Raw genomic sequence first — 12,148 nt, 5'->3', positions numbered from 1 at the left:
GCTCATAAAACTTCTGCACTTTTACTTCTTCTACACTTTTTTCCCACCTTCTACTTAAAAGAAGCGTCATTTTTTTTCACCACTGACGATGACACAGAAAATCCCACGTGAACCTGAGCCTCACCTCCGAATGATCACAGTCAGTTTGCATTTCAATCGCCCACAAAGCATTTGTGTCAACGCGTGCAGAACACCTTCTGCACTCGTGGCCGAACGGAGAGCACATCAGTTCGAATCCGCACCCGCATATAATCAGCTAGTCTTGAGAGTCTGTCATCGTCAGCCTGTGTTTGTGTGTTTGTGTTGCCGCGCGCTCTCCTCTGAGGCTCCAGTCTGTCGTTTAGGACTCGTAAACAAGAGTCGAGGGTCGTGCTGCTTTGGTGTCTCCTCTGAGCTGCCAGAGAAAACATGACACACTGGAGAGAAAGACAGAGAAAGACGGAGGAGGACACGTCAAGAGAGAAAGAGGCAGGACTGAAGTGAGCTGAGGAGGAAATAGCGGGAATAGAGTGAAAGAGGAACACAAATCCAAGAAGGACAAAAGTGAGAGGGACAGATGGAAGAGGACAGGACGGAAGGAGAGACAGTAAATCCAAAGAAAACCGAACCAAAAATGAGTGAGACAAGATAGAGAGGAAACAGGGGATGGAAAGATGGAGAAGGACAAAAGAAGGTAAATCCCTCAAAAACAGAGGAGAGCAGTTCTAAAGACTAAAGACTAAAGACAGGGACACAAAGAGAAGAGGTAATGCAGGAGTAAAGACGTAAAACTGAAAATCAGCATAATGAACTAAAGAGAAAATAAAACACAAGACAGAAATACATTTGGAGAAGACATGAGAGGAACTGTGGGGAGACTGATTAAGACAGGAGAGATGACAGAAGACAAATGTAGGGAACAGGACAGAGAGAGAGAGACAGAAGAGGACAAGACAGGAACAAGTCGACGAATCAAACGATGGAGGAAAATAAACACAATCAATCAATCAATCTTTATTCGTGTAGCCCAGATTCACAATTTCCCTCTTAAAAGTGAAATCCTCTGCTCTTAAAATGAGGAAAAACGACCAAGAAAATCCTTTTAACAGAGAAAAGACAAACGCGTGAGGACGGACAGATGTGTAATACGACTAAATGTGCATGAACGACAAAAAGGAGGAGGAGGAAATTGAAGAAAACATGATGGAAACAATAAGTAAAAACAGAGGAGAGACAGAATAAAACAAAACACCAGCAGGACGAGAAGAAGAAGAAGAAGCAACTTAACACATGAAATTAGATCATCGCAGACGTGAACTGCACAACGCAACCACAGAGAGAGAAGTCAGATCAACACAACACAACGCAACACACAGTAACACACAGTGTAAGACAGTGGCCAACAAGTTGTGTGATGACCTGCCAGCAAATAACACAACCTTTTGGCTCCTCTCTCTCTGTGATTCCTATAAAAAGTGCTTTTGTTTTTATGTGCATGTTCGTGTATGTGTGCGGAAAAAACATTTTTTTTGTCGGCTTACACACACACACACACACACACAGCGCTCACCTGGAGGTGGTGGGTGGGAGTGGGAGGATGGGGTCTGTGTTTAGCTGTGGGCTCTGCAGACAGGGCGATCAAAGGCTCCTCAGTCTTTGTCTGCTAACGTTGAATAGACAATAGTAAAGAGGGCCCGCTTTGATTTCAGCTCACTTTTATTGATCACAGAGGAGAAGGGATTGAAATAAGAGAGACAAGCCTGAACTGGATTCTTCTTTAGCTATTGATTATATCCAGAACAGACAGCGTTTCACAACCATACAAGTTTTTATTTCATCCTCTTCTTCTCCTTTTTAGTTGTTTTTTTTTTAACTATGAAAAAGTGTGTCTGGCTCCTCGCTTGTCTTTCAGGTAATAAACTCCAACTTCGCCAGACGATGCCTCGTCTTCGCTCTCGGGTTGAAGCTGCTTCTTTGACTTGTTGTAGTTGACGTCCAAAACTTATCCAGGACGTGCTAACAGGATCCCCCCCCCTCCCCTCCCCTCGCTGCTCGTGTTTACGCTCTTTCATCCGTCCTCTCCACAGAACCTTTAAAGAGCTGTTAGACGGTTTTAGACGAGGTGCAAGTCAGTGTCGTTAGGCAACAGTGGGGATCGAACCGTGGGAACAAGGAATTATGGGATGACCAGGTACAACAACGTGTTCGGGCCTCAGCTCATCTCACGCCCGCTGCGCTTAAATCGTCCCTGGGATTCAAACTGCGCTGCCAGAACTTGAGACCTGCAATCAGTTTATCGTCCTGTGTTTTACTGTTACGAGGTGAGATGCAGATCTGCCTCCGAGCACCAACTTACGTGCACGATGGTTTAAATTTAACTTGCAATAAAACAAAAGGAGCCAGCACCTCGTGGCGCGGTAATTAGAGACAAACAGAGGTATTATATCATTTTGCTTGACAGATGGATTCAGACAGCACCTTTAATCAGGACGTTTGTTTCAGCTAAAGAACATTTTAATTTGAAAAAAAGTATTTTTGAACCACCCTTTCTGGTTTTAAAAGAGCAGAAGTGTAATTTCCCTCGTCTTGAGGAAGGAGCTGATCGTGTCTCGGGATGTCGACCTTTCTCCTTTTCACGGCAGAGATAAGAATTTCCCGCGACTGCGTCTGTGTGCAGCCGCTGAGCTCCCTTCATCTTTAAAAGTGACTCTTTAGGGCCTGTTTAAGTTGAGCTGACAGATGTGGTTATTTGGGGACAGCTCATTGGCAAGTTTATGGCCAGAGCGCTTATTTTACTGGAGCCGAGCACATGTGCCTGTGACAGTGAGGGAAATCCTTTCGGAAGTCTGGCATACGGTTGAAATAAAGGAGACTTAGGAGGACATAAAACCTGCCTGATGTTTATCGCTATAAAAAAAAGGAATAAAAAAAAAATGTCAGAGTTTTGTCCGAGAACAGGAGATGATAAAGTTTGACTGAGACATTGTTCCTCTCAAAATAAAAACGGGTTTTAAAGCAGGATCTTAATATTTGATAAATGATCACATCTACAAATCCCTTCCTCCAGCACTTGATAAATTCATTGGTTCATTTAAAAAATGCAAATTGATTTTATGGTTTTCACTGGAAGCTGACGGCGTTGATTAATGCCTTGATATTATTGTAGAGAAATACAACAAATAAATTGATATAAAGCCGAATTAAAATGTCATTTTAAAATCAAATATTATTATTTTCACGTGAGCTTGTGTATCATTGTCGCACCATGCATATGAAAAGCTGTTTGGAGTGGATTGTGCAGTGTTATGGCAACATTATAGCTCTTTTCATATTATTTCTAATATGTACAAATACACATTTACATACTGTGCATACTCTCTCCCTCCATCTCACTCACTCACTCACTCACACACACACACACACACACACACACACACACACACACACACACACACACACACACACACACACACACACACATCTTTGACATCTTTACAGGCTGTATTCTGCTAACACTATAGGGGAAGGGGTGGAGTGACTTAAGTCTCACATAGGGAGTAAAAACCAGCAGTTGCGTGTGTGTGTGTGTGTGTGTGTGTGTGTGTGTGTGTGTGTGTGTGTGTGTGTGTGTGCGTGCGTGCGTTGGCGAGGCCTGTCTACATCTGACACACCCCCAGCCACCTGTAAAGCCTTCCTCTGAGGATCACATTTCTTTTGAACAACTTTTAAAGACGGCATTTGCTTCCAGTAGTTTACGGTTTGTGAAAACGCCCGTTCCGGAAGGCCGGGCCGCGGCTGCAGTTTAGTTTTCAGGGACGTTGTTTTTACAAACCTCCTGTAAGGCCGCTGGACGGACCAGGGAGAGGCTGTACGTGCCTCTTTTAAGAGCCCCTGACGGGTTTAGTGAGCCACTCGGCTTTTTACTTGGGCTCTGCTCACTGCAGGCTGCTTGTACTTTACTGTTCCCCCCTCTGTGCTGGCCTGGCGGTTGCAGATGTAGGACATGCAGAGTAAGAGTCGCTCATTACACCGGGGTCCTGTGTGTGTGTACACATGCTTATTATGTGTGTTGTTTAGCGTGCGTGCGCCTGCCTTCACATGTGTTAGTGTGTCAGGAGCGGTGCTGATGAGTGACGCCAGTTGCGGCCTGCTGGGTGTAGCTTCCAACTGATAAATGACTGCAGGCAGCGTCTGTCTTTACCTGAACCTCGCCATGTTTTCCCCGGAGAGCGGCGGCTGACAAATATTCTCACCTAAAAAGCCGAGCGAGGCCTACAAGACGACTGTTTCATTCTAAATGTGAGTTTAACCTGTTTAAAGTTACTCAAGTTCAAACAATAGCATCTTTCAAATGATGAACAGGACTGTGCTGCTGTTCCCGCTCGCGTTTGGAGACTGTCCCTGGTGATTCTGCTTCTCCCAGCAAACTAATATGTTTGAAGCTCGGGCTGCCATCGCCAAGGAGGCGCCACAAGCTATTTCAAATGTGCAAAAATATTGATATTCCCGGCTTCTAAAAACAAAACAAACAAACGGGGGGAAAAAAGGGAAGAAAAGAAAAAAAATTCAAGTCAATGTCCTCTGGAATGGCCCCATTTTTACGCCTCAGAACCCACAGATCACCTGGGACAGATGATGAGCTCAGAGAATATTCTGCTCCGTCTTTAATCTACACACACACACACACTGCGCTTATAAGATCCTGATGTATTTCTGCTCAAACCCTATTTAAAGTACGAGTGTGTGAAGTTCAAGTGTAAGCATCTACAAATACAGGGTCCTTTTGCAGCAGACTTTGGTTTCACATTTCAACCTCCAAGAATATCAGTGATTGACTAAAGAGGTTCAGAACGTTGAAGGTTTATTTCCACATGTGAAATCTGGTTCATTCACTTTTTCATACTTTAACGTCCATTGTGGTTTTTGTATATTTACTACAGGGGAAAAACACAAGGTTGGATAAATAGGAAAAAAGCAACGTTAATCTTTCATTTCGTCACTAATACAGCTTAATGCCTGCAAGAGGAATAATATACATGTATCGGCTTTTGATAAATAAATAAAATATAAATATTGATGTATTAAAAGGACTCAGCGGGGAAGAAAACTGCAGTGAAGACTTTTCACCACAAGATGGACTTAGGTATGAATGGATTTGGGCTGTATAGTAAACAGGAAATAATTATCTGAATGCTGCCTAACTTTTTATTTTTAATCATCACACCCAAAGTGCAGAGCCAGTTTCTAGATATATATAAATATCTCTATACCTTCAGGCCTTGAGGGCCCATCGATGCTGAGAAGAGCCAAACAACTTATGTATTAATTCCAGATATTTACTTTTGTTTGTTTTCACTGTGTTCGCGGCTCCATGGGAGCAATTTTTGCCCGTGATGAAACTGAACAGCCGTCCCCGTGGAGTTCATTACAGGGAGAGAAACCGGGGCCCCCCCCCCACTGCTCCTCGGCCAAGAGGGATTCAGAGGTCCCTGAGGGACGGGTTAGTTTGGTGGGTGGAGTAGATGAAACCTATACTGAATGGAGTGAGGGTGTGACTGGAGGAGGGGGGGTGGTACTCAGGGGAACACTTGGGAGGAAGGAGACCATAAACACTCACGTAATGACCTCAAACACTAACAACACAGTCGAAATTAATGAAACGACGCAAATGAGAAAAATTCCCTTCTGGAGCAAATGGCAGAATGTTTTCTTTGTTTACACTCGGAGAAAAGAGAGTGTGTGTTGTTTTTTGTGTATTTATCGATGGATACTGCAGCGACTTTACTGCAACTTTACTTCTACAGTGAAAACAGGAAGGAGTTAACACAAGAGAGGGAGAAGGAAAATGTTTACCTGCATCAGGTTTAATGTCTCAAATCTAAATCATGCAAATCCTGTGACTCAGAGCAATTAAGCTAGTTTGGAATGGACCAGTTCCATCTCCGTCATGATGCAACACCATGTTTCTACAGAGGCCCTGAGTGGACAAACCAAACACAGACTCTAAAGAAAGACACTTCATTTTCTGCTACACACTTTCAATCGGAGCATGAGACAAGTGGTACTCAGTTGATCGCAGTATGCAACTTCAACACTAGAGGCCACTAAATCCTACACACTGAAACTTTGCCATTATAGGGAAAGAATGCTGCGTTTGAAGCTGTGAACTTTTATCTGTATCAAAGCATATTTTCCGAACCTTAACCAAGTGTCCAGTGTGCCTGAACAAAATTTTATAAAAAGTTAAAAATTTGTCAGAAAACAAATGTGCTGTCTGTGATTAGTTCATATCTGTTTGTGATCTGCTATGTTCATTTATTAACAATGTTTTTCAGTTAGTGGCGATTACATCTGGTACAAAATTGCTGTTGTACTTTTATTGTGTTGAAATTAAATTGTTGTAAACGTAATTTCTAAGAACCAAAAAACTGTTAAATTTGCTAATCATGAAATCAGTGCTACGTTGTTTCCTGTGCTTTATGTCCGACCAGCTGTAAATAAACATGACATATAAACATAAATGTTAAAAATAAAAGCTGCGATGTGTCTCGTACTTCTGATGTTTCAGGCTCGTTTCTCTTTTATGATTCCAGGTCAAAATTGAACGGGTGATTGGCACAAAGACGTGAAGATGGCAATTATGATGTTTTAATTCTTATTATTCTGTTAGCATGTCTTCACCTCAGCCTCCAGCTACACACTCACACTCCTCTCTTCATGGCCACCTCCTCCAAAAATGTCATAAATCACACATTGAACATTACAAAGTATTGAAACCATGCACAGGAAATGTACGCAACATCCATCGTGAATACACATTTACAGTAATCATAGTTTTCATGAGATCGTGGACACAAACCTGTCAGTTTCATTCCGTTAAAACCTGTTTATTCATCACAGGTGTAAAAACCTTGTGACATAAGTCCCCCCCCCCCGACTGAAATCACAAAAATAGTGTTGACGTCAAACAAGAATCACAAAGTATCTAAGCTCCAAACCAGGTTTGTTTGTGTTTGTGTATTTTGTCTTGTTTCACCAGTTGTGTACAGTAACAAACTAACACTACTAATCACACTTTCAGCAATAAATACTCTGATGCAACTACTACAATGTTATTATCAATGGGGATTATGTTGTTTCTCAATCTGTGTTATAGAAACATTTTATTCATATGGATATACTTAACATTAAGGTGATATATGAAAACACTTGGACTGTAAACTCAGGCAACATCAAACTTGTCCCGCTGCATGTGACGGCCGACAATGGTTCTGAACTGCAGCTGTGACTGGACAGTGTTTTCTGAGTTTAGTTTTCGGTAGTTTGAATAAACATCATGTTTGCGTTCAGGTTTTTAAATCGATGCCCTGAAGTTTACAATTAAAACCTGTGGTGAGTTTAAAATGTTTGTTCGATCAGATGAGACCAATTCAAAACCTCCAAGAGCTCCAAGCACGCACTCCGATGTCCAAGAGAGATTTCAAAGCTTTATTGCATCTTAGTTAGCATACAAGGCATTCGTGATGATGGTCTATAATTTGACATGAAATGTTCAGAAAACAATCAGACTACCAGAAAAATAAATATTAACCGTAACATTTAATATTTCACTTTCTGGAAAACGCCTGGACTCTCGGGAGTGTACAGAAAAGGAAGGTCAGCCGAGGTAAAAAAAAAAAGAAGCCAGGACATAGAAGAGCACTGTCATGTTTCATAAAGACAAAAAAAACACTCAGTATCAAGACACAGACAAAGTGTTAACGTGACTTATTACATGTACACACAGATACACAGAAACAGGTTTTTTGAAAGTCTGCTCTTTGGACGGTGTTTGCAAAAATCGTAGTTTTATTTAAAACGCTGTTTGCATGTGGACGAGCAGTCCGAACGCAGAGGAACAACAAATATCCACATCGTTCGGGCATCAAAAATCTCACCTACAGAGGATTATAAAATAATAATCCTTAAAAAACGACAGCAGTGCTTTGGAGTCTAAAAAGGGTGTAAACGTAAATCAATCATTGAAGCTCTTAGAAAAGACAGATGCTTTAGTTAAATACAGTCAAAGCTCAAATGCTTTTTCCCCATCGACCACCGGAGAATTCATTTTTTGGTATTTTGCTGTAAAATACGACCAATTTATTGAGGGAATTCTGCATAGCGACTAAAACGTCTAGAAAGTGCGTTAAAGCAATTGCCCCCCTGAAATTACAACAATACTGAAAGGTTTTTTGAGCAACACAGATGTGCTTGTTGAGAGAGTGAAGAGCAAGCGAGAGAGAGCGAGAGAGAGAGAGAGAGAGAGAGAGAGAGAGAGAGAGAGAGAGAGAGAGAAAACAGCACAGAGGGTGAAGAGAAATAACAATTAAGGTAGTAATTACATTTTTTGAAAGAAATCATTGCATTAAAAGAGAAAGGAGCAAAAATTTAAGAAAATTGCAAACAAAAATTGCAAACACTGTATTTGCACGTCTCAGAAAATATAACTAGTAGCAACACACTATCAAAACATTCTGTTAACCATAATAAAATAACTTATTTTCTTGCTCCTACAAGCTTTGATTTTGTATTCAACACATGTTAATAGTATTAAATGTTAATTAAAAAAACAAGGAAAACTAAAAACATGAAGAACATGAGCGATAATTCAACCGAGCAGTTAACAGGCTATTTGATAATGTTAAAAGACGATTCATCAGAGACTCAAATAAAGCGTTACCAATTATTGTTTACATGCTGTACCTTCCATGTGGCATCACTGTCATTATGAAAACCAGCGCAAGTCAGTGATGTGACCCACTGGTGTAAAACTTATCCTGTTACAAGAAAAAAATCTATCACCGTTCCCTCCCTCCAAATGAATAAAGGGTCATTAAAACCCTTCGCTATTAAACCTACAGGAACCTCTTCACTCATGTACAGTAGAACATGAACCTTATTGGTGCTTGTTCCTTTTATTTGTGTTTGTCTGATATACTTCTCATGAAAGATATCTTAACACATATACAGTATATATAAACTGCTCTCTCTATGTGTGACTTTCCTCTTTGGTAACTCAACAGAAGGTATGGAGGCGCGCTGAGATGGACGCTACACAAGGCACTGATCTCTTTCAACACATCATAACAACACTGCAAACGGACACAGCAACATTAACAAGCTGGTGGGTCAAACGGATCCACTGGACTGTGATGGAGAACTACGTCTTTTAACTGTTTTTTACTTTACTTTATCGTGATTTTATCTTTTTTTGTTTTTAAACCTGACACTATGTAATAACAGTATAAGTTGCTAAAGCTGCACCGGGGAGGAGATATTCTGGTGTCGGTGACGAAGGTAAACAGCAGATGTAAAACTGCTTGTGTAACAGTTTCTACCACTCCTTCCAGGCTGTCAAGAAAAAAAGACACTCTGAATCTTTTCACAGACAATACATAGGTGTCGACTTGACTTACATTCAAAGTGTTGTGGAGACATTTGCCCATGTTCCTTCCCCCAGCGCATCTCAAGTCTACCCTGCAGATGATGTTTCCTTTCCTAATACATTCATTAGACGGGATCACCCTTCCAGCCTTCTTTTACCAGGATTTTTTTTAAAAGTGCAACACAACAACACTTCAACCGTCAATACCGCTCTTTACGTCTCTCACTTCGTCTGACAATGATTGAGAATCTATTCACCTCAGAGGTACCGTCGTTCTAAAAGTTTTCACGGCCTTTTTTTGTGCCATTTGTTGAACACGTGACACATCAAAACAAAAGATGCTATTTTTAATAATCTTTGCATTGATGAATTGCTTTGAGGACAGCAGGCAACACTGGAAATTACACTCCTGTTTGCTAATTTGAACATTTTCTAGTATATCTGCTTTAAACAGAATCTTCCGAGATATGGCTTTACTTCCTTATGTGAAAATACAATGGACATGCTTTTTAAAGCCACAGCAACAAACACATCAATGAGCTACAAGACACTGATTTTCAGGGGTGTAACATTGAAGCCTAAGGAATGGGAGGTCCGTGTGACAAAAAAATTATAATCTCTATAATCTTTATCGTAGGGCAGAAATGGTTTGGGAGTCAGTGGTGTCGTAGACTGGAGCATCACCTTGGAAATAAAAATCTGTTTCACTTTCTACTTATCACAGGGAGCTAAACTCTGGAGTAAGTTATTGTATAAAAGCTGACAGATGTGTACAAGTCCAGCATGAAAAGCGAGGGGGGGGGGGGTGTCAGGAGAAGTTCTGCAAAGCGGTCAGGTGTGTAACTTTGGGCTTAGCTGCCCTGTGTGTGGTTCTGCATTTGTTTGGCAATGTCGTACACGTAGGTGATGTCCGGCCTCTTCTCTGGGTCGGGGTTGATGCACATATCTACCAAGTTCCTCAGCTGCAGAGAGACGGACGGGAGGGGTGTCGGTTGGAAGGTAGAGAGAAATAATTTAGTCAATGACACTGTGATGAAACTGATTTTTAAAAGAGCAGATCCACAAATGAACAGACCTGCTAATTCTCTCATTAGCAACAGGTAACTGAGACAAAGACGTGAAGATGGGTTAGAACACTAATCAATTATTGGTCTGCTGAATCCATTTGTACAAGAGCCCACCACGCACATCCGCCGGCAAACGTCTGGCATGGGGGGGCACACACACACACACACACACACACTGCTGCCACTCCATTGCCATCCTGAAACGGCACTTGAAGCTGAGCGAAGCGGCTGATTGGAGCAGATAGATAGACAGGCTTGCTGGCGGAACAGCCACCGCCATCATTAAAAAAAGAAGAGAATAAAAGATGGAGAGGAAAGAGGAAAAAAAAACATAAATTCTACGCGAGGTCGCTATGGTAACCGTCTACCAACGGCCGTTGTTGCATGGCACCAGCTTGGATGGGTTCTCGTCAGCCGCTGTACACACAGATATGTGTGTGTGAGTGTGTGTGTGTGTGTGTGTGTGTGTGTGTGTGTGTGTGTGTGTGTGTGTGTGTGTGTGTGTGTGTGTGTGTGTGTGTGCCTGAGCGAGAAAGTGAGAGAAACATGCAAATTCAGACAGTCTGAGAATTAGTCCCACAGAATGGCAATGGTGGTGGTGGAGGGGGGGAGGCAGATATGTAAAATATTCATGTGCTTCTTTGCATGGCGAGTGGGGTGGGGGAGTGTCAGGTGGAGGGAGTGGGAGCGAGTGAAGGGAGGCGTGGGGGGGAAGCATAGATGGAGATGGTTAAATGACACAACAAAGATGAGCAGCTGACAGTTTGCTGCCGATCCTTCAGGAGCATTGTTTACATCCAGACAGGCGCTGCAGGCACCCCCCTCATCTCCATCTCTCCATCGCCCTGTCTCCTGCTCTATCATTCCCTCTCTCTTTCGCTTTGTCTCCCTTTCTCCTGGATGGGGGTGACATGTGGGGCAACACAGAAGCTCACTGTGGTGTGTGTCTGTGTGCTTCAGTAACAAATATAAATTTGCACGATATCTGTTGCATACATAAAAATACACATCAGACACCGATGAGGTTTGAAACACTTTACAATTAGCCTCTATCAGCCTAATGGAGTAAATATCACTGTATCGGGCTCTGCAGGGATTAGTGTCTGACCCCGGAGACATGAATTAGGATAGTCACTTAAAATTACACACTGTGGACTGTAAGTCCAGATCATAGAAGTGAGGAAGGCAAGGAGATAAAGGACACAATAACATGGAAACTTTTTTTGCTTTAAGTAAGTTTCCATTCATTTAAAACTAATATATCCAAAATTTAACATAATAAGACCAACAGTAATGCATACTTGATGTGCACTGTAATGGATTACACAGGTCAAGTACATGGCAACAGTCTGAAGATTTTACTGCTGTTAAGAACTTTACTTTATGACATTTAATTTGGATTCAAAGACATTTAACAATCAGACATTTGTCTAGTTTGTGGCTTTCATTATGTAAAGTTGTGCTAATTTTTCTCTATTTTATGTCACTGTAAACTGAATCTGTTTACATGGTCACACAATGGGGACTTATTTTCATTATGGGGACAAAACGCAAGTAAAGTGAAGACATGTTTTAAAGATAGGTTTAGGTTAAAGTTAGGGTGCAGGTTAAGGACTCAAGGAAATCAATGTAAGTCAAAGCTACGTCCTCTGAAGTCATAGTGTGTGACTGTGTGTGT

At 41.7% G+C, this 12,148-nt stretch overlaps 1 protein-coding gene across 5 annotated transcripts in view; it reads right to left on the bottom strand.

Annotated features, from left to right (window-relative positions):
• Positions 1–9,575: 9,575 nt before the first annotated feature.
• Positions 9,576–12,148, bottom strand: part of nek7 (NIMA-related kinase 7) — a 66,828-nt gene continuing 64,255 nt past the window's right edge. For all 5 annotated transcript variants that reach the window (XM_034582380.1, XM_034582379.1, XM_034582378.1 and 2 more), the window contains one exon: positions 9,576–10,365. In XM_034582380.1, the coding sequence (XP_034438271.1) occupies positions 10,255–10,365 (111 nt within the window). In that variant the 3' untranslated portion in view covers positions 9,576–10,254. The remainder of the gene's footprint in view (positions 10,366–12,148) is intronic.

Source organism: Hippoglossus hippoglossus, chromosome 4, assembly GCF_009819705.1.
Source record: "Hippoglossus hippoglossus isolate fHipHip1 chromosome 4, fHipHip1.pri, whole genome shotgun sequence".
NCBI lineage: Eukaryota > Metazoa > Chordata > Actinopteri > Pleuronectiformes > Pleuronectidae > Hippoglossus > Hippoglossus hippoglossus.
This window is presented reverse-complemented; position numbering and strand designations above follow the sequence as displayed.